Below are 26,927 nucleotides of genomic sequence, written 5' to 3'. Positions count from 1 at the left end.
AATATACAGACTAAAATATTGCACAATATTGCACCCCAAAAGTCCAATAATAAAAATGAATAGCTCAATAAAATAAATACCAAAACAGACCAGAGACTGTAATATCTAATCATGTTTTTGTTTAAAAGGAAATCTGATTTTAGATTTCTGATTTGAGAACAGGACTATTCAGGGCCTTTTGAAAGGTTTTGCTCATTACTTATTGTTAATTATTTCATCCTTCGGTGCTTGTGATGTGGGCGGATTTTTAGTGAAATAAAATAAAATAAAATGCTGAAAATCATGATACAGTGAATATTGGGATATCGCTGACAGCTCCTGTCAGGCCGGAGCAGCAACAGCGGGTCAGCAATATCTGTGTGATTTATGGATGATGTTCTGTATTCCTCAGGGATTTAGTTGTGGATGGAGAGGGAAATGTGTGCAGAGCTACTGGTTACGTGACAGGTAAAACACACACACACACACACACACACACATATACTCAGACAGTGTATATATATATATATATTGTGTAAATAACATGCTTTGTATGTTTGTAGATTGTCTGAGTGAAGACACTGATAAAGTTCCTCTACAAACACACACTCTGAAAGAGTTTGAACAGGTGAGATTTTCTATTTTTCTGTCTACAGGAGTCCATCCATCCATCCATCCTTCCATCCATAATAATAATAATAATAATAATAATATGTTTATTTTATATAGCGCCTTTCTGAGGACTCAAGGTCGCTTTACAATAATTACAAATACACATAACATAGAAACATGACATAGAGACGATACATATAAACTGTGAACGATAACATAGTAGAGGTATAGTACATATAGAATCAGAACATTCAGGGGTCAGGGAAACAAGTGACAAAAAGATGTGTTTTAATGTGGGTTTTGAAGTCTTGATGAGAGATTGCAGATTTGTTGTGGAATTGAATTCCAGAGAGTTGGCGCAGCGGTGCAAAAAGCCCTTCCACCAAATGATGATAGTTTGTGCCGTGGGATTGTCAACAGACCAGTATCGGATGATCTAAGTGTGCGGACAGGTGTGTATCTATGGATGAGGTCAGAGATATAGTTTGGGGCAAGACCATGGAGTGCTTTGAATGTAATAAAGAGTATCTCGTACTGAATGCGATAGCGGATGGGTAACCAATGTAGATGGGAGTAATGTGGGAAGATTTCTTAGTGTAAGTGAGGACTCTGGCGGCAGAGTTCTGGATATATTGAATTTTATTTAATGATGAATTTGGTAGGCCATAGAAAAGAGAATTGCAGTAGTCAAGCCGAGAACTGATGAAAGCATGAACTAGGGTCTCAGCATCACTGATGGTAAGAAATGGACGTAAGCGTGAAATATTGCGAAGGTGGAAGAAGGCAGATTTAGTGAGCGAGGAGATGTGAGGAAGAAAGGAAAGGGAGGAATCAAAGATTATACCCAGGTTTTTGACAGTGGTGGAAGGTTGAACCGGAACTCCAGCAATAGTGAGATTGTCAACACAGACCCGGGATGTAGTTTGAGGTGAACCAATAAGAAGTAAATCAGTTTTGTCTGTGTTGAGTTTGAGAAAATTACTGGTCATCCAAGCATTTATTTCATCAATAGAAGCTGATATGGAAAGCGTTGGGAAAGAAACATTGCGTTGGGAATGGATGTATAGTTGGGTATCATCTGCGTAACAGTGGAATTTGAAGCCATGATGACGGATGATATCACCTAGTGGAAGCATGTAGATAATGAAGAGAAGAGGCCCAAGAACAGAACCCTGAGGAACACCGTGCGGGACAGAGGCAGAAGTGGACCTTGACTGGCGGATGGAAATGTAATGCTGGCGATCAGACAGGTAGGAGGTGAATCAGGATAGGGCAGTTCCAGAAATACCAAGAGTAGAGAGTCGTGAAATGAGAATACTATGAGAGATTGTATCAAATGCAGAGGAAATGTCTAGGAGAATTAGAATACTGGTGGAGCCGGAGTCAGTGGCCACAAGGAGATCATTAACAACCCTAAGAAGTGCAGTCTCAGTGCTGTGAAGGGTGCGAAAACCAGATTGAAAACATTCATAAAGGTTGTTGGATGGCAAATGAGTTGAGCAGCAACCACTTTCTCAAGCAGTTTTGAAAGAAATGGTAAATTAGAAATAGGTCGGTAGTTGGCCATGTCAGAGGGGTCGAGGCCAGCTCCTGCAGTTACAGCTCGTGCAGTTACAGCTCCTCCTGCAGTTACAGCCTGTGCAGTTACAGCTCCTGCAGTTACAGCTCCTGCAGTTACAGCTCCTCCTGCAGTTACGGCTCCTGCAGTTACGGCTCCTGCAGTTAAGGTTCCTGCAGTTACGGCTCCTGCAGTTACAGCTCCTCCTGCAGTTAAAGCTCCTCCTGCATTTACAGCTCCTGCAGTTACGGCTCCTGCAGTTACAGCTCCTGCAGTTACAGCTCCTCCTGCAGTTACGGCTCCTGCAGTTACGGCTCCTGCAGTTACGGCTCCTGCAGTTACAGCTCCTGCAGTTACAGCTCCTCCTGCAGTTACGGCTCCTGCAGTTACGGCTCCTGCAGTTAAGGTTCCTGCAGTTACGGCTCCTGCAGTTAAAGCTCCTCCTGCATTTACAGCTCCTGCAGTTACGGCTCCTGCAGTTACAGCTCCTGCAGTTACTCCTCCTGCAGTTACGGCTCCTGCATTTACAGCTCCTGCACTTACGGCTCCTGCAGTTACGGCTCCTGCAGTTACAGCTCCTGCATTTACAGCTCCTGCAGTTACGGCTCCTGCAGTTACTCCTCCTGCAGTTACAGCTCCTGCAGCTACAGCTCGTGCAGTTACGTCTCCTGCAGTTACAGCTCCTGCAGTTACAGCTCCTGCAGTTTCTCCTCCTGCAGTTACAGGTCCTGCAGTTACAGCTCCTGCAGTTACAGCTCCTGCAGTTACAGCTCCTCCTGCAGTTACAGCTCCTCCTGCAGTTACAGCTCCTCCTGCAGTTACAGCTCCTGCAGTTACAGCTCCTGCAGTTACGGCTACTGCAGTTACAGCTCCTGCAGTTACAGGTCGTGGAGTTACGTCTCCTGCAGTTATGGCTACTGCAGTTACAGCTCCTGCAGTTACAGGTCGTGCAGTTACGTCTCCTGCAGTTACAGCTCCTGCAGTTACAGCTCCTGCAGTTACGGCTCCTGCAGTTACGGCTCCTGCAGTTACGGCTACTGCAGTTACAGCTCCTGCAGTTACAGCTCGTGCAGTTACAGCTCCTGCAGTTACGACTCCTGTAGTTACTCCTCCTGCAGTTACGTCTCCTGCAGTTACAGCTCCTGCAGTTACGTCTCCTGCAGTTACAGCTCCTGCAGTTACTCCTCCTGCAGTTACAGCTCCTCCTGCAGTTACAGCTCCTGCAGTTACAGCTCCTCCTGCAGTTACAGCTCGTGCAGTTACGGCTCCTGCAGTTACGGCTCCTGCAGTTACGGCTACTGAAGTTACAGCTCCTGCAGTTACAGGTCGTGCAGTTACGTCTCCTGCAGTTACAGCTCCTGCAGTTACAGCTCCTCCTGCAGTTACAGCTCCTGCAGTTACAGCTCCTGCAGTTACGGCTACTGCAGTTACAGCTCCTGCAGTTACAGCTCCTGCAGTTACAGGTCGTGGAGTTACGTCTACAGCAGTTACGGCTACTGCAGTTACAGCTCCTGCAGTTACAGGTCGTGCAGTTACGTCTCCTGCAGTTACAGGTCGTGCAGTTGCGTCTCCTGCAGTTACAGGTCGTGCAGTTACGGCTCCTGCAGTTACAGGTCGTGCAGTTACGGCTCCTGCAGTTACAGCTCGTGCAGTTACGGCTCCTGCAGTTACGGCTCCTGCAGTTACGGCTACTGCAGTTACAGCTCCTGCAGTTACAGGTCGTGCAGTTACAGCTCCTGCAGTTACTCCTCCTGCAGTTACAGCTCCTGCAGTTACAGCTCCTGCAGTTACGGCTCCTGTAGTTACTCCTCCTGCAGTTACAGCTCCTGCAGTTACGGCTCCTGTAGTTACTCCTCCTGCAGTTACAGCTCCTGCAGTTACGGCTCCTGTAGTTACTCCTCTTGCAGTTACAGCTCCTCCTGCAGTTACAGCTCCTCCTGCAGTTACTCCTCCTGCAGTTACAGCTCCTCCTGCAGTTACAGCTCCTGCAGTTACAGCTCCTCCTGCAGTTACAGCTCCTGCAGTTACGGCTCCTGTAGTTACTCCTCCTGCAGTTACAGCTCCTCCTGCAGTTACGGCTCCTGTAGTTACTCCTCCTGCAGTTACAGCTCCTCCTGCAGTTACAGCTCCTCCTGCAGTTACTCCTCCTGCAGTTACAGCTCCTGCAGTTACGGCTCCTGTAGTTACTCCTCCTGCAGTTACAGCTCCTGCAGTTACAGCTCCTCCTGCAGTTACTCCTCCTGCAGTTACAGCTCCTCCTGCAGTTACGGCTCCTGCAATTACTCCTCCTGCAGTTACTCCTCCTGCAGTTACAGCTCCTCTTGCAGTTACAGCTCCTGCAGTTACAGCTCGTGAGAACAACACTCAGAATGAGTTCAGATGCTGAAAAAAACTCACTTCCTTCTGCTCAACTCCAATTATTAGAGTCCAGTCAGTTCACCTTCATATTCACATGTGAATCATCTCTCTCTCTCTCTCTCTCTCTCTCTCTCTCTCTCTCTCTCTCTCTCTCTCTCTCTCACACACACACACACACACACATGACTGGAGTCTGGGATCTGGTTGGCTTGACTGTGGCTGTCAGGGATTCCTGGGATTTCTGCCTGAGTAAAAACAGCTCATCGCTCTGGAGTTTGTCCTAAAGCTCATCATGGGCTCTCAGTGCTGCGGCTCCGGGCCCTTACAGTGGGTCCTCGGTCTCTGTGTGTTTGTGTGTGTGAAGATGGCTGTGTAGATATGATCAGTCATGTAGTTGAGGATATTTTATTTCTTTTTGTGCTTTTGTAGTTGTTTTTAGTTGTGATGTGTGTGAGCGCTGGTAGAAGGGCTGTGTGATGCTCTACAAACACACACACACACACACCGGACATGTCTAACACGTACCGAACTCTCTCACAGCACCTCAATGACTTGAAGAAGGAGAACTTCAGCCTCAAGCTCCGCATCTACTTTCTGGAGGAGAGGATCCAGCAGAAGTTTGAGGACAGCGGCGATGACGTCTACAGAACAGTGAGGCCAGATCTGTGTTCACTGCCGTATTAAGATGTCATGCTAAATATATTTGCCTAAACACCTTTATAATAATGATAATAACAGTAATACAGTAAATGAAAATAATACATTAAAGGTTCTGTATTGGCATCGGTGGTTCCATGAAGAACATTAAACATCCATTCCACTGAAAGTTATTAATAGAGTGGAAAAAGGTTCTCCAGATTATTAAAATGTTCTTCACAGTAAGAAAAACTGGTTCCTTTAAGAACTGAACACTGAAAGATTCTTTGGGAACCAAAAAAGAGATTTTATTTTCTTTATTTTTAAGAGTTTATAGCACCATTCTACATTAAAAAGATTTCTTTAAAAAAAAGTAAGTTGACCTTTCAAGCCGCTGTCGCAGGAAACCATACATTTGTTGATTCTGTTCATCTTTGTGGTCAAAATCTGCTGCACTGTCACTAAACTGATATTATCTGGCTGACAGAGATGAGGTTTAGTTGAAATCACAGGAATTATTGGTTAAAGTTCTGGAAGCATCAGCGCTTCAGATCAGTCAGTGATGTTTTACATCTTTTTCCTGAGAAATGAGTTATTTGGGCTTGTTGCGAATCTTCTTATCGTAAAATAATAATAATAACTTGTAAAGAAAAAATATAAAATATTTTTTTCTGGTAAAAATAAAAATAATACAACAATTTATTGTTATGGTGAAAAATATACATATTATTGAGCCGTGTAAAAAACATCCTAACATGCTGTGAGATATTGAGATATACATTAACATATGTGTTAAAGTATATGATTAGTATAAGTGTTTGTATTGGGATCTGAAAGCGTTCCAGCGCTGCTCACAGATCACAGAAACCCGTGGGTTCTGCTGAATCTCAGTCCAGATCTCTGCAGCTTTAGTTTAGTTGATCAGATTTCTGCTGCGCCAACTAAAGACTGTTACTAAAAATACCCACATCTTTTCCTTTTCTTAAAAGTGTCTCAGCTCTTAAAGGGGTCGAATCATGAGGAATCAGACAGTTTACATATAAACAACAGCAGAACAACCTTCTGACCGATCTGACCCAGCACATAACACACTTGTGCTAGTGTGTGTGTTTCAGCACATAACACACTTGTACGAGTGTGTGTGTTTCAGCAGGTAAACAGTCGACAGCTGTTCACTTCAGTTCGGTTTCAGCTCTGCATTCCAGTCGCTAAAAATAGCCTGTGAGATGCCTGTTAAATGACATGACTTGATTAATCACACACACACTCACTCACTCACACACACATACTCTCTCACACACACACACACACACACACACACTCATAAAAAAAAACACACACACACACACACACACACACACTCTCTATGTAGAATATGAAGGCTAACGTGAGTACGTTTCTGCTGACCCTCGACTTAAAGAACTGTCATCATTCCTGCTCTCCTGTGAACACACACATTTACAGATATTTGTTTCATTCCAGAACATCGAGCTGAAGGTGGAGGTTGAAAGTCTGAAACAGGAGTTGCAGGAAAAACAGCAACTGCTGGATAAAGCGCTGTACGTACATCTGCCTGATCTCTCTGATATCTACAAATCTCCTCCACACACACACACACACACACGCCTGGCGGTGTGACGGGTTTAATAGCTGGTTATCTGATCTTTTGATCCTCGTTCCCGTTTAAAAGCAGCACACAGAACACACTCTCACACACACACACACACACACACACACACTCACAGACACGGCGGCGTGAGCCATTCTGAGCCACAGCAGAAATATAACGGTGTGAGTGTGTGTGTTCTAGTGCTGGTAGATGTTTGTCAGCAGACTGACTCTCACATGAACTCCAGCTAGAACCGCACAACACTTGATCCATCAGCAGACGTTCAGAATTACAGCCATTATTCCAGGGCTCTATGGAGATTCCACATCACTGACCCGCACTTATATTGATGGAGTCACGGGTGAAGGGTTGGATAGACATGTGCACACACACACACACACACACACACACTCCTCGACAGACACGTGGGAACGGGGGGAAGGACGGAGGGTCAGAGAGCCACCAGGGCAGATCAGGTGGAACTATTGAGAATCACGTTTGCTGAAATCATGTGACTTTGCCAGTTTGATACACGCTCCAAAACACTGATTCGAAAAACAAAAGAATCATAAATGTTTGAAACAGTGTTTCGAAAGCGCACTTCACTACGCAGAACAGGAAATGACATAAAAGTCCACACAAGACTAGAGGAACACGCTTGGATCATGACAGAAACAGAGCGTTACTGACAGACTGGGAAGAGAGGAGCTGCAACAATGGAGAATATGAGGAAAATAATCAACATTCAAGCAGGAAAACCTGTTCTAGTAGAGAAACAACATCAAGACTGTGTAAAAGGGAATAATAGCTTCTCTTTAAAACAATCATCCATGTGTTCATTTTTGACAGGACAACAGCAGAGAGTCTGACCAATCACAATGAAGCGGAGCTGCAGAGACGCTGTGAAGAGAGACAACAGGAGATCGATCACATGCAGCAAGTGCTGGAGAGCAAGATACAGATCCTGCAGGAGGTACAACACACTCTCACACACACTGACACACATGCACACACACACACTCACACACTCACACACACACACACGCACGCACGCACTCACTCAGACACACACACACACACACACACACACACACACATGCATGCACGCACACTCTCACACACACACACACACACACACACACACACACACACACACGCACATGCATGCACACACACACACATACACACACACTAACACACACACTCACACACACAGACATGCACACACACACACATAAGTGTGATGATGATGGTGATGGTGATGATGCTGGTGGTGATGATGATGATGGTGATGATGATGATGCTGGTGGGGATGATGGTGATGATGGTGATGATGATGGTAGTGATGATGATGATGGTGATGATGATGCATGGCAGGAGGCTCAGTTTGCACAGGACGAGGCCCTGCAAGGCTCTGTCGCCATGGAGACGGTTCCCAAGCAGACCCCAGGAGACTGGAGCCCACAGTCTGATGAGGATGCAGACAGAGACAGGTAAGATCTGGTCTCCACATTCACCTTAGACCAGCGTTTCCTCATGATCAGTGTGGACTAAAATCAGTTTGGCTTGTTTGCTACTAGTCCAATCAGATTAGAGGAGATTATTCTGCATAATAACAATATGCAACATTATTTTTCCCATTAGTAGATCAAGTGAAGGTTGTTTGTGTGTGTGTCTGCGTGTGTGTCTGCGTGTGTGTCTGCGTGTGTGTCTGCGTGTGTTTCTGCGTGTGTGTCTGCGTGTGTGGTATGTGCATGCGTGTGTCTGCGCACGTGTGTGTGTGCAGGATCGAGCAGCTGAGCGCGGCGCTGTGCTGTAAGGAGCGTCTAATCCGCGAGCTGACGGAGGAGAGGACAGACCTGAGACAGAGAGTGAGACACATGGAGGAGCAGCTGCAGAAGCTGTCTGTGTCTCTGCTGCAGAGAGAGAGAGACGCGCAGGTGTGTTTGAAAAACGCTGTTTGAAAGTTGGTCGGACCGAAATACGAACAAACAACAACAAACAGAGTAACACTGAGTAACACTGGGGAACACTGGGGAACACTGAGTAACACTGAGTAACACTGGGGAACACTGAGTAACACTGGGGAACACTGAGGAACACAGAGGAACACTGAGTTACACTGAGTAACACTGGGGGACACTGAGTAACACTGGGGGACACTGAGTAACACTGGGGGACACTGAGTAACACTGGGGGACACTGAGTAACACTGGGGGACACTGAGGAACACCGAGGAACACTGAGGAACACCGAGGAACACTGAGTAACACTGGGGGACACTGAGTAACACTGAGTAATTCTGGGGGACACTGAGTAACACTGGGGGACACTGAGGAACACCGAGGAACACTGAGTAACACTGGGGAACACTGAGGAACACTGGGGAACACTGAGTAACACTGAGTAACACTGAGTAACACTGGGGGACACTGAGTAACATTGAGTAACACTGGGGAACACTGAGGAATACTGGGGGACACTGAGTAACACTGGGGAACACTGAGTAACACTGGGGGACACTGAGGAACACCGAGGAACACTGAGGAACACTGAGGAACACTGAGTAACACGAGTAACACTGAGGAACACCGAGTAACACAGAGGAACACCGAATAACAGTGAGGAACACTGAGTAACACTGAGGAACACTGAGGAACATGAGTAACACTGCGGAACACCGAGTAAAACCGAGGAACACCGAATAACAGTGAGGAACACTGAGGAACACTGAGGAACACGAGTAACACTGAGGAACACCGAGGAACACCGAATAACAGTGAGGAACACTGAGGAACACTGAGGAACACTGAGGAACACGAGTAACACTGAGGAACACTGAGGAACACGAGTAACACTGAGGAACACCGAGTAACACTGAGGAACACCGAATAACACTGAGGAACACTAAGGAACACTGAGGAACACTGAGGAACACTGAGGAACACGAGTAACACTGAGGAACACCGAGTAACACAGAGGAACACCGAATAACACTGAGGAACACAGAGTAACACTGAGGAACACTGAGGAACACGAGTAACACTGAGGAACACCGAGTAACACCGAGGAACACCGAATAACAGTGAGGAACACTGAGTAACACTGAGGAACACATGTAACACTGAGGAACACAGAGTAACACTGAGGAACACCAAATAACAGTGAAGAACACTGAGTAACAGTGAGGAACACTGAGTAACAGTGAGGAACACTGAGTAACACTGAGGAACACGTGTAACACTGAGGAACACAGAGTAACACCGAGGAACACCGAATAACAGTGAGGAACACTGAGTAACACTGAGTAACACTGAGTAACACCGAGTAACACCGTGTAACACAGAGTAACACAGAGTAACACAGAGTAACACAGAGTAACACCTAGGAACACAGAGGAACACAGAGGAACACAGAGGAACACTGGGGAACACTGAGTAACACTGAGTAACACTGGGGGACACTGAGTAACACTGGGGGACACTGGGGAACACCGAGGAACACTGAGTAAAACTGGGGAACACTGAGTAACACTGGGGGACACTGAGGAACACTTTCATCATCTTTGCTTTAGTTTTAGTGAAGCATTATTTTATTGAACTTCTGCTACGATAAATAGACATCCACTCATGTGTAACGGAGGCCAGCCAGTGAGAGTCGCGCAGGCTGATGAATGAGACGTTCACTGTTTAGTGTCCTTGTTAGTGCACATGCACTCGCCTTGCGATCGGGGTTCGAGACTCGGAGCAGAGGTTAGGATTGGAAGATGAGCTTTGGAGGCGGAGCCATAAAGAAGGGGGTGTGTTTGCTTGGGTTGATTTCAAATGAACAATGTTCAGCAATGACTTATAACATACTGTACTTTTAAGCACTACATAAACTACCGAATGAAAAGTGTTTCTGTAACATAAACACATCTATTTGACAATTATCACATCTAATTCTTTTCATGTGCGATAAAGAAAGCAAACAGTGTGTGAGCGTCCGACTCACGTGTTGATGTGAAAGACTCTGCGTTTCCCAGCTGAACTGCTCTAATCTGTCAGATATCTGTCACATTTCTCCGTTAGGACCGGGTTTTTTTTAGCATTGTGACATTATTTTCATGATTGTTAATCACATTTAGAATTCAGAGAATTAAAACCCTGAATTCTCATTACAAAAAAAACATTTGTAGTGGAAAACACCATGAAATACAGAGTGACAGATGTACTGATTTCTTTGGTATAATTGTGTAGCTGTAATGATTGTTTCTTTGTGTAGTTTTATGAAGAGGAGTTGGGCCGCGAGAGGCTCCGTGTGCAACAAGAGATGCAGGTAAGAGTGTGTGTGTGTGTGTGTGTGTGTGTGTGTACACCTCGACTGGACCGAACCAGAGTGGATCTCCACCGTTTCTTTATATTAGCTCGACCAAACACACTGAACAAGCACAATATATGATTCCACTGTTGGCAGATTTAGTTCCTGATTTGAACGTTTGAAGTAGTCTTAGTAGCTATGTAGTAGTTATGTAAACTGTTGCATATATATTAGTCTTCAGTCTTTTGAGTTGAAGAGAGACTCTTAATAAGAGTGTAAATCAGATTCAAACAGAAGAATCATCTGTGTGACTTCATTTATATTAACCTGTGTAGAGCCATTCCTCTGAATCAGACGTGATACTCTTTTATTGTGGAACTATATGCAAAAAAACAAACAAATGATACAAAATAATTTAATAAATACCTATTTACAATAAGCACAAACAACGTTTGTTGTTGTGATGAATCATGATGAATCGTGATGAATCTCGTTAACCCTTCGCCGTCTGTCTGCTGTGAGCGAGGGATGAGGAGATTCGCCACAGTAAAACCCGTCCTCTGTTCAACACTTTATCTGGGAAACACACACACACTGAAGACACACGCAGGGACTTCACATCCAGTGCTTAGACTAGTCATGACTTCTTTAGGTCAGTAGATTCATTTGAATCTGAAAATTAGACTGATTACTCCTTGGCAAACTGCTAGTTGGTCAGACTAGTTCTTAAGACACAGTCTTAATATATTGTGACTAACCCTTATGAAAAAGAAGTTTATTCAAGTGCGCTATTATTAGAATACTTCTTTTAAACTAAAAATAAGAAAGTATAATCTCAGTCTACTTTTTATGTACTTCTCAGAAATATATTTAAAAGTGTACTGAAGTATGTTTAACTTACACTGACAGAAAGCTCGCAGTATATTTGGTCTATATTTGTACTCAATCTTTCAGATAAACTTATAAGTATAATGAAGTATTCTAAGTATACTTGACTTGTAGTTGTGTTTAAACCTTTGATTGAGTAGCCCATTAAATACTTTCACACAGTTTTACATACAATCTTATAAATGTACAGAGTTAAAGTGCAGTTAAAGGTTAGGGTTAGGTAAAATGAATACCTAAATAGGAACATAGTAGTATACTTAAAGTGCAAAATAATATATTAGTAGTAATTGCATAATAAGGGCTAGATGTTACTATCCCAACTGATTGTAAAATTGTATATTGTGTGTGTGTGTGTGTTTGTGTGTGAGTGAGAGAGTGATAGTGTGTGTGTGTGTGTATGTATACAGTTGAAACCAGATATTGTCACAGTGTCTGGTTTATGTTCTTTGGGTCACCACTAGATGTCCTCCTTCCTCACGGTGTCCAGCACACTCTTGAACTACATTCCCCATGATCCTTGTCTTTTCATTGCACTCAGCTGTCCCTTATCACTGATCATTGCACTCAGCCTGTTTCCCATTTTCATTGTCATTTCCCTGTGTATAAATACCCTGCCTGTTTAGTGTTTGTTACGGAGTCCTTGTTGTATTTCATGCCACTTCTGTGTCCGTTTCCTGCCTGTTCCTGTTTGTGTCTTGTTTTGGATTGCCTTATTGGATTTTGACCCATGCCTGGACTTGACCATTGCTTTTGGATTACCCTTAATAAATCTTATACTGCTATTGGATCTTCCTTTGTTTCATTAAGTGTGGATCGTGACAGAAGGACTCCGTCAAACAAGAACCAGCGGTATGAGTTCAAACTTCTCTTCCCCAGCCACCGAACTGGAGAGGAGAGAATTTTTTAAGGGAACCCGCCTAGTTATTTTTCGTGGGACCCGGGGTGGTCGCAGAGGAGGAGGTGGTCGAGTGGAGATCCAACAGCACTCTCCACCATGGCCCCCCTTCGACCCTGGGCTCGTGAGGGACGGACCGCAACCACCATCTCGCCGTCGCGGACGGAGAAGAGGGAAAAGGAACACGTCTGCTGATCCAGAGACTGTTCACGTCACGTCTGCTGATCCAGAGACTGTTCACGTCACGTCTGCTGATCCAGAGACTGTTCATGTCACGTCGGCCGATCCAGAGACTGTTCACGGCACGTCTGCCGAGCCTGTGTCTTCGGACAAGATGGCCGACGCGGAGCTGGTGTCCCCTGAGGAGATGGCCACTGGAACATTGTTTGATTATTTTTCAACGCTACTTAAGATCCTAGAAACACCCAGGAATGTTCACGTCACATCTGCCGAGCCTATGTCTCTGGACAAGATGGCCGCCGCCGAGCCTGTGTCTCCGGACAAGATGGCCACCGTCGAGCCTGTGTCTGAACTTGAGCCGGTGGTGTCTGTTCCTGAGTCGGAGCTGGTGGTGCCAGTTCCAGTGCCCGAGCCGGTGGTGTCAGTTCCAGTGCCCGAGCCGGTGGGGCCAGTTCCAGTGCCCGAGCCGGTGGCGTCTGGGACATTGTCAGATTACTTCGAGCGTCTGGCCAGAATCCTGGAGATGCCTTTTGGACCCACAGTGTCCGTTCCTGAGCCGGAGCCAGTGTCCGTTCCTGAGCCGGAGCCAGTGTCCGTTCCTGAGCCGGAGCCAGTGTCCGTTCCTGAGCCGGAGCCAGTGTCCGTTCCTGAGCCGGAGCCAGTGTCCGTTCCTGAGCCGGAGCCAGTGTCCGTTCCTGAGCCGGAGCCAGTGTCCGTTCCTGAGCCGGAGCCAGTGTCCGTTCCTGAGCCGGAGCCAGTGTCCGTTCCTGAGCCGGAGCCAGTGTCCGTTCCTGAGCCGGAGCCAGTGTCCGTTCCTGAGCCGGAGCCAGTGTCCGTTCCTGAGCCGGAGCCAGTGTCCGTTCCTGAGCCGGAGCCAGTGTCCGTTCCTGAGCCGGAGCCAGTGTCCGTTCCTGAGCCGGAGCCAGTGTCCGTTCCTGAGCCGGAGCCAGTGTCTGTTCCTGAGTCTCTGCCTGTGCCTGTTCCTGAGTCTCTGCCTGTGCCTGTGTCTGTTCCTGTGCCTGTTCCTGAGCCGGTGGTGTCTGTTCCTGAGCCTGAGCCGGCTGTTCCTGAGCCCTCAGTGACCGCGACACTGGCCATTATGGCCACAGCCATGTGGTGTGTGTGGGCTACGCACACACTTGGGCCGGTGGTGTCTGTTCCTGGGCCGGTGGTGTCTGTTCCTGAGCTGGTGGTGCCAGTTCCAGTGCCGGAGTCGGTGGTGCCAGTGCCATTGCCTGAGTCGGTGGTGCCAGTTCCAGTGCCTGAGTCGGTGGTGCCAGTTCCAGTGCCTGAGTCGGTGGTGCCAGTTCCAGTGCCTGAGTCGGTGGTGCCAGTTCCAGTGCCTGAGTCGGTGGTGCCAGTTCCAGTGCCTGAGTCGGTGGTGCCAGTTCCAGTGCCTGAGTCGGTGGTGCCAGTTCCAGTGCCTGAGTCGGTGGTGCCAGTTCCAGTGCCTGAGTCGGTGGTGCCAGTTCCAGTGCCTGTTCCGGTGGTGCCAGTTCCAGTGCCTGAGCCGTTGGTGCCAGTTCCAGTTCCTGAGCCATGGCCGCCCGAGGGGTCTTCACCGCCGTGGCCACCCGAGGGGTCTTCGCCGCCCGAGGGAAAGTCTCCGCCCTGGCCGCCCGAGGGAAAGTCTCCGCCCTTGCCGCCCGAGGGAAAGCCTCCGCCCTTGCCGCCCGAGGGAAAGCCTCCGCCCTGGCCGCCCGAGGGAAAGTCTCCGCCCTGGCCGCCCGGGGGAAAGCCTCCGCCCTGGCCGCCCGAGGGAAAGCCTCCGCCCTGGCCGCCCGAGGGAAAGCCTCCGCCCTGGCCGCCCGAGGGAAAGCCTCCGCCCTGGCCGCCCGAGGGAAAGCCTCCGCCCTGGCCGCCCGAGGGAAAGCCTCCGCCCTGGCCGCCCGAGGGAAAGCCTCCGCCCTGGCCGCCCGAGGGAAAGCCTCCGCCCTGGCCGCCCGAGGGAAAGCCTCCGCCCTGGCCGCCCGAGGGAAAGCCTCCGCCCTGGCCGCCCGAGGGAAAGCCTCCGCCCCGGCCGCCGGATGGACTGTTCGCTTTGCCCCGGCCGCCCGATGGACTGTCTGTGTCACCCTGGCCCCCTTTGAGTCTGTTACCCCCTGTTTCTGTTTCCCTTCATGGACCTGGCCCCCCGTCCCTCCCCCTGATCCTCCACCGTGCCACCTCCCTCCTGAACTCTTGTTTTGTTCCGTGTCCTGTCTTGGAGTGTCTGGGAGCCACTCCGTAGAGGGGGGGTTATGTCACAGTGTCTGGTTTATGTTCTTTGGGTCACCACTAGATGTCCTCCTTCCTCACGGTGTCCAGCACACTCTTGAACTACATTCCCCATGATCCTTGTCTTTTCATTGCACTCAGCTGTCCCTTATCACTGATCATTGCACTCAGCCTGTTTCCCATTTTCATTGTCATTTCCCTGTGTATAAATACCCTGCCTGTTTAGTGTTTGTTACGGAGTCCTTGTTGTATTTCATGCCACTTCTGTGTCCGTTTCCTGCCTGTTCCTGTTTGTGTCTTGTTTTGGATTGCCTTATTGGATTTTGACCCATGCCTGGACTTGACCATTGCTTTTGGATTACCCTTAATAAATCTTATACTGCTATTGGATCTTCCTTTGTTTCATTAAGTGTGGATCGTGACAGATATTTACATACACTTCAGAAAAAAACACAAAAACTTTTATTTCTTTACTGTCATACATTAAATCAGAGTAAACTTTTTCTGTTTTAGATCAATAAATAGTAACATATTTTTTGCATTTGTTAAATGTCAGAATCGAGCGAGGGAGAATTTTGATGTATTTTTTTATCACTTTCATCAAAGTCAGAAGTATACATACACTAAGTTTATTGTGTCTTTAAACAAAAAGAAAACTCCAGATGATTCCATTCTGAGCTTAAGAAGCTTCTGATAGGTTAATTGATTCCATTTGAGTTAATTGGTGGCACACCTGTGGATGCATATAAAGGCACACCTCAAACACAGAGCCTCTTTCTTTGACATCATGGGAAAATCAAGAGAAATCAACCAAGACATCAGGAAAAGAATTGTGGACCTCCACAAGTGTGGCTCATCCTTAGGTGCAATTTCCAGATGCCTGAAGTTCCCACGTTCATCTGTTCAGACAATAATACGCAAGTATAAAAAACATGGGAATGTACAACCATCATACCGCTCAGGAAGGAGACGGATTCTGAGTCCCAGAGAGGAACGTTTTTTGGTGCGAAATGTGCGAATCAATCCCAGGACAACAGCAAAAGACCTTGTGAAGATGCTAGCTGAAACTGGTAAGACAGTGTCATTATCCACAGTAAAACGAGTCCTGTACCACCATGAGCTAAAAGGTTACTCTGGGAGAAGAAAGCCATTACTTCAAAACCACCATAAAAAAGCCAGACTACAGTTTGCAACTGCACATAGGGACAAAAATCTTAATTTCTGAAGACATGTCCTGTGGTCTGACGAAACAAAAATTGAACTGTTCGGCCATAATGATAAACGGGATATTTGGAGGAAAAAGGGTGAAGCTTTGAAGCCTCAGAACACCATCCCAACTGTGAAGTATGGGGGTGATAGTATAAGTATTTGCTGCAGAAGGGACTGGTGCACTTCACAAAATAGATGGCATCATGAGAAAAGAGAATTTTCTGGATATATTGAAGCAACATCTGAAGACATCAGCCAGGAAGTTAAAGCTTGGGTGCAAATGGGTCTTCCAAATGGACAATGACCCCAAGCATACCTCCAAATTAGTTACAAAGTGGCTTAAGGACAACAAAGTCAAGGTATTGGAGTGGCCATCACAAAGCCCTGATCTCAATCCCATAGAAAATTTGTGGGCGGCACTGAAAAGGCGAGTGCGAGCAAGTAGGCCTACAAACCTGACCCAGTTACACCAGTTCTGTCAAGAGGAGTGGGCCAAAATTCCAGCAAACTATTGTCGAAAGCTTGTGGAAGGGTACCCAAAACGTTTGGCCCAAGTGAAACAGTTTCGTGGCAATTCTACCAAATACTAAGGAAGTGTATGTATACTTCTCACTTAAAGTCTGAAAGTTATCAAAAAAATACATAAAAATTCTCCCTCGCTCGATTCTGACATTTAACAAATGCAAAAAATTATTGATCTAAAACAGAAAAAGTTTACTCTGATTTAATGTATGATAGTAAAGAAATAAAAGTTTGTGTTTTTTTCTGAAGTGTATGTAAATATCTGGTTTCAACTGTATATATGTGTATCCGTGTAAGCGTGTGTGTGTGTGTGTTTTACATTGTAAATTAGTGTGATGAAACACTGACTGGAAGAACTGCTGAACGACTGTGAAGTTTTGAGCGGATCTGAATGATCATATAATGCCATGATGTGTGTGTGTGTGTGTGTGTGTGTGTGTGTGTGTGTGTGTGTGTGTGTGTGTGTGTGTGAGAGAGAGTGTGTTCAGAACACTCTAAAGATCGTCTCTAGTTTGTTTGTAAATGTTTTAAAGGAACAGCAGATGTCGGTCCGTCTCTAACTCTTCACCTCTGGAGGGATTACCTCTGTGTTGGAATTGCAAAACCACCATTTTTGTCTTGTTTTTTTACTCTTGCCAACACAACATATGTCGACTTATTTAAACACTTAAAGGAACCTTAATATCAGCTCAGAATAGTCCAAACATTAGACTTATAAGTGCATCAGTTCAGATTGAGTCTGGATGTGATTCCTCTCATGAATCAGTGGACGATTTCTTTAAAGTGAAAATACTGCATATAAAAATAAACTTCTATTACCGTCAGGACGAGATAAATTCTCTGGAATTCACAACCACTGTTCCCGTGGCAACGAGCCAGGTGCATTGTGGGACTGATAGAGGCAGACGTCTGCAAACACAACTGGGCTAAATTATTGAAGTCTTTGTCCTGAGCTAAAGTGTTTTAACTCCTGCCTCAGATCACAGCGCACTGATACACACATTTACTGTGCAAACAAACACTGACATGTTCAAAAGCTGCATGAGTCTCTTACTGAGATCCTGAAAACAAATGATCCACTCCCTGTGTTATTAGAACCAGACGGCACGTTTTCATGTGGTCTGATACATGATACATGAGCAAACAGATAGACTTCAGGTGTGTGTGTGCGTGTGTGTGTGTGTGCGTGTGAGATGAACTAATAGAGCCGCTGTGTTTTTTGTTTCTTAAATAGATCAGTATCACCACAGTCTAAATGTGTGTTTGCATAAACAACAACTGCAGTAGAGCAACGACACACACACACACACACACACACACACACACACACACTGGAACCTGCTACGTGAGAATGAGACTCTCAGGGTAAAACTCTTTTGTGAAAAGAATTGAGTTTTATTTACGTTGCTATCTTTGATGTTACTTTATTCACTGTCACTATGGTTACAGCTGATAGATCACATGTTCATACAGACAGGGTACGACACGCTACTGTGTCAACACTCAAATTCTCAAATCATTCTCAAAACTGGCTTTGGTATAAATAATAATAATAATATGTGTATCGAGAGTGACATTATCCAATAATGGGATTTTACTGACATTATCAAATACTTTTCAGCTAGAAAACTGTTTCTAAAGTTGTCAGTTGAATTTATTAATACATGAGCATAAATGGAAATGTCTATGTATTGGCTAATGGGGTTAGGTAAAGTTTATGTAAATTAGAATTAGAATTAGAATTAGAATTTCTTTATTGTCATTGTACACAAGATACAACGAAATTGCATAGCTTCTGCATAAGGTGCTTGGTACATAAAAATAAATAAATAAAAATATACATAATACGAAGTGATGTACAATTAAAAATTTTAAGCTTAAGACAAAGAATAAAGAAAAAGAACATAGAAAAAGTTGCTTGTGTATATATATAAGAGTAATAATAATAACAATAATAAGCCACAGTTTGTCAAAATGATTAATGCCCTAATATGAGGTAGACTTCTGGCTCTGAATGAGAATATTAAAAAAAACATTACACAAAAAGTTAAGATATTTCACGGAAATACAAGACTGAATGTATAAAAAAAAGAATGGAGATTGCACAAAAATATGATACATAAATACATATTGTACCGAGTAAGATGTCAGTGCATCCGAGTGTTCAGTGCATATGTGTATTTAGTGCAATTATAGCTCTGGGGGAAAAGCTGTCCTTGAGTCTATTGGTCCTTGACTTAAGGCATCTGTAGCGCCTACCAGAGGGCAGCAGTTTAAACAGGTGGGAACCAGGATGAGAGTGGTCGTTTCCAATGTTCTTGGGCTCTGTTGAGGCACCCCTGCTCACAGGTCATGCTCTGGGTCAGGGGTCAGGGGTCAGGTGATCAACATGTTTCATTATTACAATGGCGTTTTGGGACTGGCAGTCGCAGCTATTAACACACATGAATCTGTCCTGGCTTATTTATGCAGGTAACCTGCATTAGACATAATAAATGACTGGACTGTAGATCAAATATAAAAACAGTAAACTTAACATGTTGCCCCTGAACCATAATAATACATATTCATATAAAGCATGAGGCGTCATCATCATACAGATGTTTATTTCTCGTCTGGTGACATTAGAGGCACGCGCTGCTGCTGATCTGTCAATCAATCAGAGGGGCGCGGGAACGCGCAGACCCGCATCACCTCACTGTATTCTGAGCGGGATCGCGGGAAATATGACCAAAATACTGTATTTCACAGATTATTGTTCTTTTTCTTGGCTTGTCGTTTTTCAGTCGATGTTCTATTGTATAATGATGTGTAATGATGAGTGATGCACCCCTGCGGCGTGAGATGGTTTAAGCCTCCTTTCATCTGATGACGCGACCGCAGAATCTGATGTTCTCTGTATCGCAGTGATGATGATGAGACTGACGTCACTCTCTCTCTCTCTCTCTCTCTCTCTCTCTCTCTCTCTCTCTCTCTCACACCACTGCCGTGTTCCGGTGATGAAGAGAGACAGAGAGAGATACGGAGGCGCGTGTTCCGCATCAGACACACGCACGCACACACAGACACAGACACACACACACACACACACACACACACACGGAATATCGACATCGGCAGCGCTTGTCCTCGTGTTTGTGACTCGGCTCTCCGCAGTTGAACTCTCAGATGCATCTCTGCTCCAGCGCTCGTGGATTATGATCATTTTTCATCTGATGACACCCTGAGGACTTCAGTACTCTGAGCCGCAGTCTCATATATGGTGATTAAGCTACGCTTGTGTTTATATTATGATCTCTGATATTATTCATATTATCTAAAGATATTACAAATATTATAATACTGTTTTTAAACATATTGGATTTGACTACATGAAAACAACAGGACTTGTTTTTGTTTGGAATCCAAATCTTTTTTTTCTTCTTTTTTTTAAACCAAAGGACAGCGGGTGTTTCAGAATCCAGTGAATATCCGACTCTGTTGGGAATGAAGGAGGCGTGTCGCGTGTGCTCCGGGGATCTGTGTGGGAACCAGCGGCGATGGCTCTTCCACCCGTCAGCCAAGCTAAAGCTGCAGGTTCTGCTGTCTCGGGCTCTGGGCCGCGAGCTTCAACGCGACGGGCGCCGCGAGTTCGTCTGCAGCAAGTGCTCCTTCATGCTGGACCGCATGTTCCGCTTCGACACGGTGATCGCGCGCGTGCAGGCGCTGTCCCTCGAGCGTCTGCGCAGACTCCTGCAGGAGAGGGAGCGTCTGCGCATCTGCATCACTGCACTCTATAACAAACACAACCCGCAGGGGGCGCCAGAGGCGAGTGGGTTGGACCCGTCCGTTCACCAGTATTGCGCGCTGCTGCAGGAGGACCTCATCTACTCCATGCACGAGTCCTGGGCGGAGGACGAGGAGCAGATGTGGGAGTGTTCCCTCAATCCCCCGTGCCGCGCGCTAGAGTCGTCCTCGCGCAGGTGCCGAGCGCTGCGTGTGTCCGACGCCGACTACGAAGCCGTGTGTAAAGTGCCCCGGAAGCTGTGGAGGAGCGTCTCCTGCGGGCCGTCCACACGCTACTCCAGGACTGGTACCGGGAGCGTCTGTGGAGAAGAGCGGACCGGCACCGGGAGCGCCTGTGGGGAAGAGTGGACCGGCACCGGGAGCGGCTGTGGGGAAGAGCGGACCGGCACCGGGAGCCGCTGGATGTCCAGCTCGTCAGACGGTGATCACACACTCCGAGAGCGGCTGAGCTGCGGTGGCTCGCTGGAATCCCTGAATGCGTCTGAGGAGCATCTCGGAGCATCCGAGGAACCTCCATCACGGCTGGCGCTGGTTCTGGCTCTGCTGCAGGACTGTGTGTATCGGCCCGTCCGGACTCCTCCCGGCTGCCGGCTCCCTGTTCTGGTGCATCCTGGGGTTTTTAATGGAGGAGCTAAACTGGCCAGTCCAGAGCAGGGGAACCTGTTTGGTGGAGTGAACCACATGATGCTGGAGCCGGAGCCGGAGAGAGACCCGTCGGAGCCGGATAGAGTCCCACCGGAGCCGGAGAGAGACCCGCCGGAGCCGGACAGAGTCCTGCTGGAGCTGGTGCTGGAGGAGCCGGAGCTGCAGGACGAGTACCTGCCCTTCTGTTTCCGGAGGCTCCCACAGGTGAAGCGCTTACTAACAGGACCATAAGATCCGTGTTGCTTAGGGTCGGCAAACGGATGCATTCAGATGACGCTTCCCACACGGTTTGTGCTGAGCACAACATGTTTCATGCATGTAATGATTTAAAAACACAACTGTCCCATTCAGTTTTTGTCATGTTCATCACTTTGCATATTTTGAGTCTGTGAGGTTCATGGCAATATTTATTTGAGATGCACCGAAATTACAATTCTGGGCCGAAACCGAAAATTCAGGATTCACTCGGCCGAAAACCAAAACAGAATATAAATAATACATGAATAATTAGTCAATTATTATTGAAATATTTCATATTTAATAAAATGTTATTAAATATAAAAACAAATATTTAATCAAACTTGTTTAATTATCAACACTCAAATATCTAAAACTGAGTTCTACAAATAGCACATAAGGCTGTTTTTATATAAACTTTTTTTATGACATGATTGTTTCTACTCCAGTTTGTTGGTGAAATATAAACATTTAAACCACAATAAACTGCAATAACTTGTTTTCATGACAGATCTATTTAAACATACATTAAGTATACAAATATATACATTAAATAATGAAGACGTCATAAACAGGTTAAGTAAAACAATAATTAGACAACACGTGTCAGGACCTACTCATTGTCGTAATCATACTCTAGATCTAATATTATCACACGGAATCAATGTTGATGCTGTTGTAATTCTGCAGCAGAGCGATGACATCTCAGATCATTATCTAGTCTCGTGTAAACTTCATTTAGCCAAGGCTGCAAAGCCGACTCCGTGTTACAAATATGTGAGACCTATCACTTCTGCCACTAAAGATTGCTTTATCAATAATCTACCTGATCAGTTTCATCATCTCAGCATCCCGGATAGCTTAGAAGAACTCGATATTACAACAGAAACTCTTAACTCTCTCTTTTCCAGCACTTTAGACACAGTTGCTCCGTTGCGCTTAAAGAAGATTAAAGTCAAGTCAGGTCACCTTCATTTATACAGCGCTTTAACAATATGGATTGTTTCACAGCAGCTTTACAGTGATAACAGGAGATTACTGTAACAGAGATTGTTTTGGCTTTACAGCAGATCTAGAATAAAGTTATTGTCCAGATAAAGTTAGTTTATGATTGATTCACTTCCGTTGTAAAGATCATTAGTTATTAACTTAGGGGCCGCTAACACGACACTGTTCTAACAGAAAGCCCTTAAAGTGTAAATTGCAGGTTAACCACCACAACCAATTCATGTCTAAATTAAAGTGCTCAATATGTATATATTTAAATATTTCTGTCTTAAAATGCATTAAAATAACATTTATTGGGGTTTCTTCAAAGCTAGCATGTTTTTTACAGTAACTGGGTGATGACGTCATAAGAGGGAGTAGCAACCCATCCTCTGCTAGATTCCTACTGTTAGTGGCTTGACTATGGAGAACGACTGGGAGACTGATAACATTAGGGAACAAGCCAAAGTCTTTTCAAAATCTTGCCGTCATGTAGAATAGCAAGGAGGGACAACGACTGAAGACATTATTTACTTACATGGTGTCAGTAGTCCTAATCAGAGCTGTAGAGATGCACACACTGCACAGGCACAATGGCGCTTTGCCGGCATCTGCTGACAGAACGCGATATTGTCAGTGCTAAAACGCAACTCCGCAACGACACGGAGCTGTCGCGAGATACGTGCCTTTAACTGGATTAAGCCGAGAAAAGACGTTCTGGACGGACCGAGCTCAAGGCGGATGAGCGCAGCCCGCAGGAGGGCAAGTGTGTTTCTGCGGCGGTGTCCGAGTGCCACCGAGTGCCGAGCAACCGAACTCTGAACGCCATGGAGGTGAATTTTGATGTATTCGTACATCCCGCACAAACACAATAGTTAACCATTTTTGCTAGCTAGGTCTCCAATATAACTGCTAGCCTACTTGCCGTTAGACTAACGGTAACTCCAGGCTTGGAGTCCCTCTTATGACATCACGCCCAGCCTAGTGGAAGGGAGAGGGAGTGCTTAAAACCACTGTAAAAAGTACCAACTTTTCATATTATATTCAGCATTTTGGTATAAAAAACATACAAAACAATGGTGGGCGGTTCTTATCTTTATGTTTAATAAGCACATTGCATTATCTTCGTGAAAAATGTAACCTGCAATTTACACTTTAAGTTCTCTCTGCGCAAACTTAAAAACATCAGAACGCTGATGGCGCACATGCGTATTACGAGTTCAGTCTATAGGTATGCGCGTTTGAATATGTGTGCGCAGGCGTGTAGTCCTTCTTTAGGTCAAGTCAAGTCACCTTTATTTATATAGCAGTACTTTTTACAATACAGATTGTATCAAAGCAGCTTTACATTGATAACATGAAAATAATACAACAAAGTTTGTTTCTAGAAGAAAATTGTATCATCGTCCACCCATAATAAGGCAGATCAATAATATTTGATCTTTACAAACCAACCCTCAACAAACTACTTGTCTGGCCTTAAAATTTATAATACAGAATTTTTTATCGCTTCCGCGTAGCCACACGAACCAGAATTATCCCGACAACGTTTTTATCTGTAGAGAGGTAAAGGGAAGGAGGCCTTCACAGGGGAGAGACTAGTGACACTTCAGGACTGCGCTGTCGTCGCGTCCAGGCACAGGTCCTTCATCAGATCTGGAGTGTGTGTGTGTGTGAGAGTGTGTGTCCAGGCGCAGGTTCTTCATCAGATCTGGATACGGCCTGGATCCGGTGGACTGCGGTAAACCTCGGGATAAACAGAGAGACTAATATTAGCGTAGACGCCATTCTTCTCACCCCCAATTTCCACCGGCTGCGTTACGGCTCCGGCACGGTGGCGGAGTCAATAGGTTTCCATTAAAGTCAATGAGTGTATTTCCACTGAATGCGGTACAGCTGCGTTCCGACTCCGGCGATCCGCAGCCCTCCGGAGCAGATACGCAGAGCTTCTATTTTTGCCGGATGCCGGAGAGCTCCGCAGCAATTCAGCACTTATATCGCGCGATCATACGTGAATTTGCGAGATCTCGTGGGTCCTTGTGACTTCAGCTGTCATGACCGCAGCCGTTCCGCAACAAATACGGACCTGGTGGGTATTGACGGACGACGGAACACGGAGCTGTCACGCAGCGGAGCCGTTCCGCAGCCGTTCCGCATCTGGTGGAAATTGGGGGTTATGATGTAAAGAGTATATCAGGATTTATGGGAAGTGTTCCCGGTTCTGGCTGACCTAATCTATGCAGCCTAATCTGCGTTCACACTGCACGCGAATTGAGCGTCTGGAGCGAGTGATTTCCATGTATGTCTGTTATACACGCATATCTCTTGAACCGTTAGTCTGATGGATTTCAAACTTGACGGTGTCTTGCTACGGGTACGAGTAAGTGCAGTGCCAAGTGTGACGTTGTTTGGATCAGAAATGCAAAAGATATTGTTAAAGGGGTCATATAATGGTACATGCACTTTTACAAGTAGATTGTACTGAAATGTGTGTTGGCAGTGCCTGTACACAACCATCATATAATGATAAAAATCCATCCAGTGGTTTTTTTTTAATCTCCTTATATGTTTTCCCCCGTCTCAAATCAAGCCGTTCGACGTCACACAGTCGGACGCCCCTCCCACGATTGTTAATTGACAGCAGCATTTCAACACAGAGCCGCCCTGAGCGAGCTGTCATCATAGTCCGCCGTTGTTGATACGCTGGAGCAGAAAGGTGTCAAAGCGATTGTGGTGTTCTGTGCTTGGGTGTAATAACGGACACAGCAGTCATTTTGATGTTCCTAAATCCGAATCGCTGAAAACACAGTGGCTGAGTTTTGTTTTCGAAGGGAATATTCCCCACGATCAACGTCAATGCTTTCATGTTTGTGCGAATCATTTCTCACCAGACTGCTTTATACAGGCCACTCCCCCTCTCACACTGACACTGAGTGAGCACAGCGTTGGCCACTCCCCCTCTCACACTGACACTGAGTGAGCACAGCGTTGACCACTCCCCTCTCACACTAACACTGAGTGAGCACAGCGTTGGCCACTCCCCTCTCACACTGACATTGAGTGAGCACAGCGCAGGCCACTCCCCCTCTCACACACACTGAGTGAGCACAGCGTTGGCCACTCCCCCCTCACACTGACACTGAGTGAGCACAGCGTTGGCCACTCCCCTCTCACACTGACACTGAGTGAGCACAGCGTTGGCCACTCCCCTCTCACACTGACATTGAGTGAGCACAGCCCCGGCCACTCCCCCTCTCACACACACTGAGTGAGCACAGCGTTGGCCACTCCCCTCTCACACTGACACTGAGTGAGCACAGCGTTGGCCACTCCCCTCTCACACTGACATTGAGTGAGCACAGCCCCGGCCACTCCCCCTCTCACACACACTGAGTGAGCACAGCGTTGGCCACTCCCCTCTCACACACACTGAGTGAGCACAGCGTTGGCCACTCCCCTCTCACACTGACATTGAGTGAGCACAGCCCCGGCCACTCCCCCTCTCACACACACTGAGTGAGCACAGCGTTGGCCACTCCCCTCTCACACTGACATTGAGTGAGCACAGCCCCGGCCACTCCCCCTCTCACACACACTGAGTGAGCACAGCGTTGGCCACTCCCCTCTCACACTGACACTGAGTGAGCACAGCGTTGGCCACTCCCCTCTCACACTGACATTGAGTGAGCACAGCCCCGGCCACTCCCCCTCTCACACACACTGAGTGAGCACAGCGTTGGCCACTCCCCTCTCACACTGACACTGAGTGAGCACAGCGTTGGCCACTCCCCTCTCACACTGACATTGAGTGAGCACAGCCCCGGCCACTCCCCCTCTCACACACACTGAGTGAGCACAGCGTTGGCCACTCCCCTCTCACACTGACACTGAGTGAGCACAGCGTTGGCCACTCCCCTCTCACACTGACACTGAGTGAGCACAGCGCAGGCCACTCCCCCTCTCACACACACTGAGTGAGCACAGTGTTGGCCACTCCCCCTCTCACACACACACTGAGTGAGCACAGTGTTGGCCACTCCCCCTCTCACACACACACTGAGTGAGCACAGCGCAGGACCAGAGGCCACTCCCCCTCTCACACACACTGTTGTCGTGTAAATGAGTGGCCGGAGCGCATTAAGGGTTTTCTGTGAGAACGGTGTGTGTTAGCGGCCCCTAAGTTAATCACTAATGATCTTTACATCGGAAGTGAATCAATCATAAACTAACTTTAGCTGGACAATAACTTTATTCTAGAGCTGCTGTAAAGCCTAAACAATCTCTGTTACTGTAATCTCCTATTATCACTG

At 46.5% G+C, this 26,927-nt stretch overlaps 1 protein-coding gene across 9 annotated transcripts in view; it reads left to right on the top strand.

Moving 5' to 3' along the window:
- Nucleotides 1-26,927, top strand: part of LOC311292852 (myomegalin) — a 95,812-nt gene that overhangs the window by 3,016 nt on the left and 65,869 nt on the right. For 7 of the 9 annotated variants that reach the window (XM_084412663.1, XM_084412668.1, XM_084412666.1 and 4 more), the window contains exons 1-2: nt 19,961-20,224; nt 20,403-21,597. In XM_084412663.1, coding sequence (XP_084268789.1) covers nt 20,449-21,597 — 1,149 coding nt within the window. In that variant the 5' untranslated portion in view covers nt 19,961-20,224; nt 20,403-20,448. Of the gene's footprint in view, nt 1-391; nt 448-542; nt 608-4,768; nt 5,159-6,625; nt 6,703-7,601; nt 7,726-8,129; nt 8,246-8,538; nt 8,693-11,015; nt 11,070-19,960; nt 20,225-20,402; nt 21,598-26,927 lie in introns of those variants that run through there. The other 2 variants (XM_084412669.1, XM_084412670.1) reach the window with 2 other exon arrangements.

Source organism: Rutilus rutilus (genome assembly GCF_951802725.1).
Source record: "Rutilus rutilus genome assembly, chromosome: 6".
Lineage (NCBI taxonomy): Eukaryota > Metazoa > Chordata > Actinopteri > Cypriniformes > Leuciscidae > Rutilus > Rutilus rutilus.
Note: the sequence above shows the minus strand (reverse complement) of the source record. Positions and strands in the feature narration are given on the sequence as shown.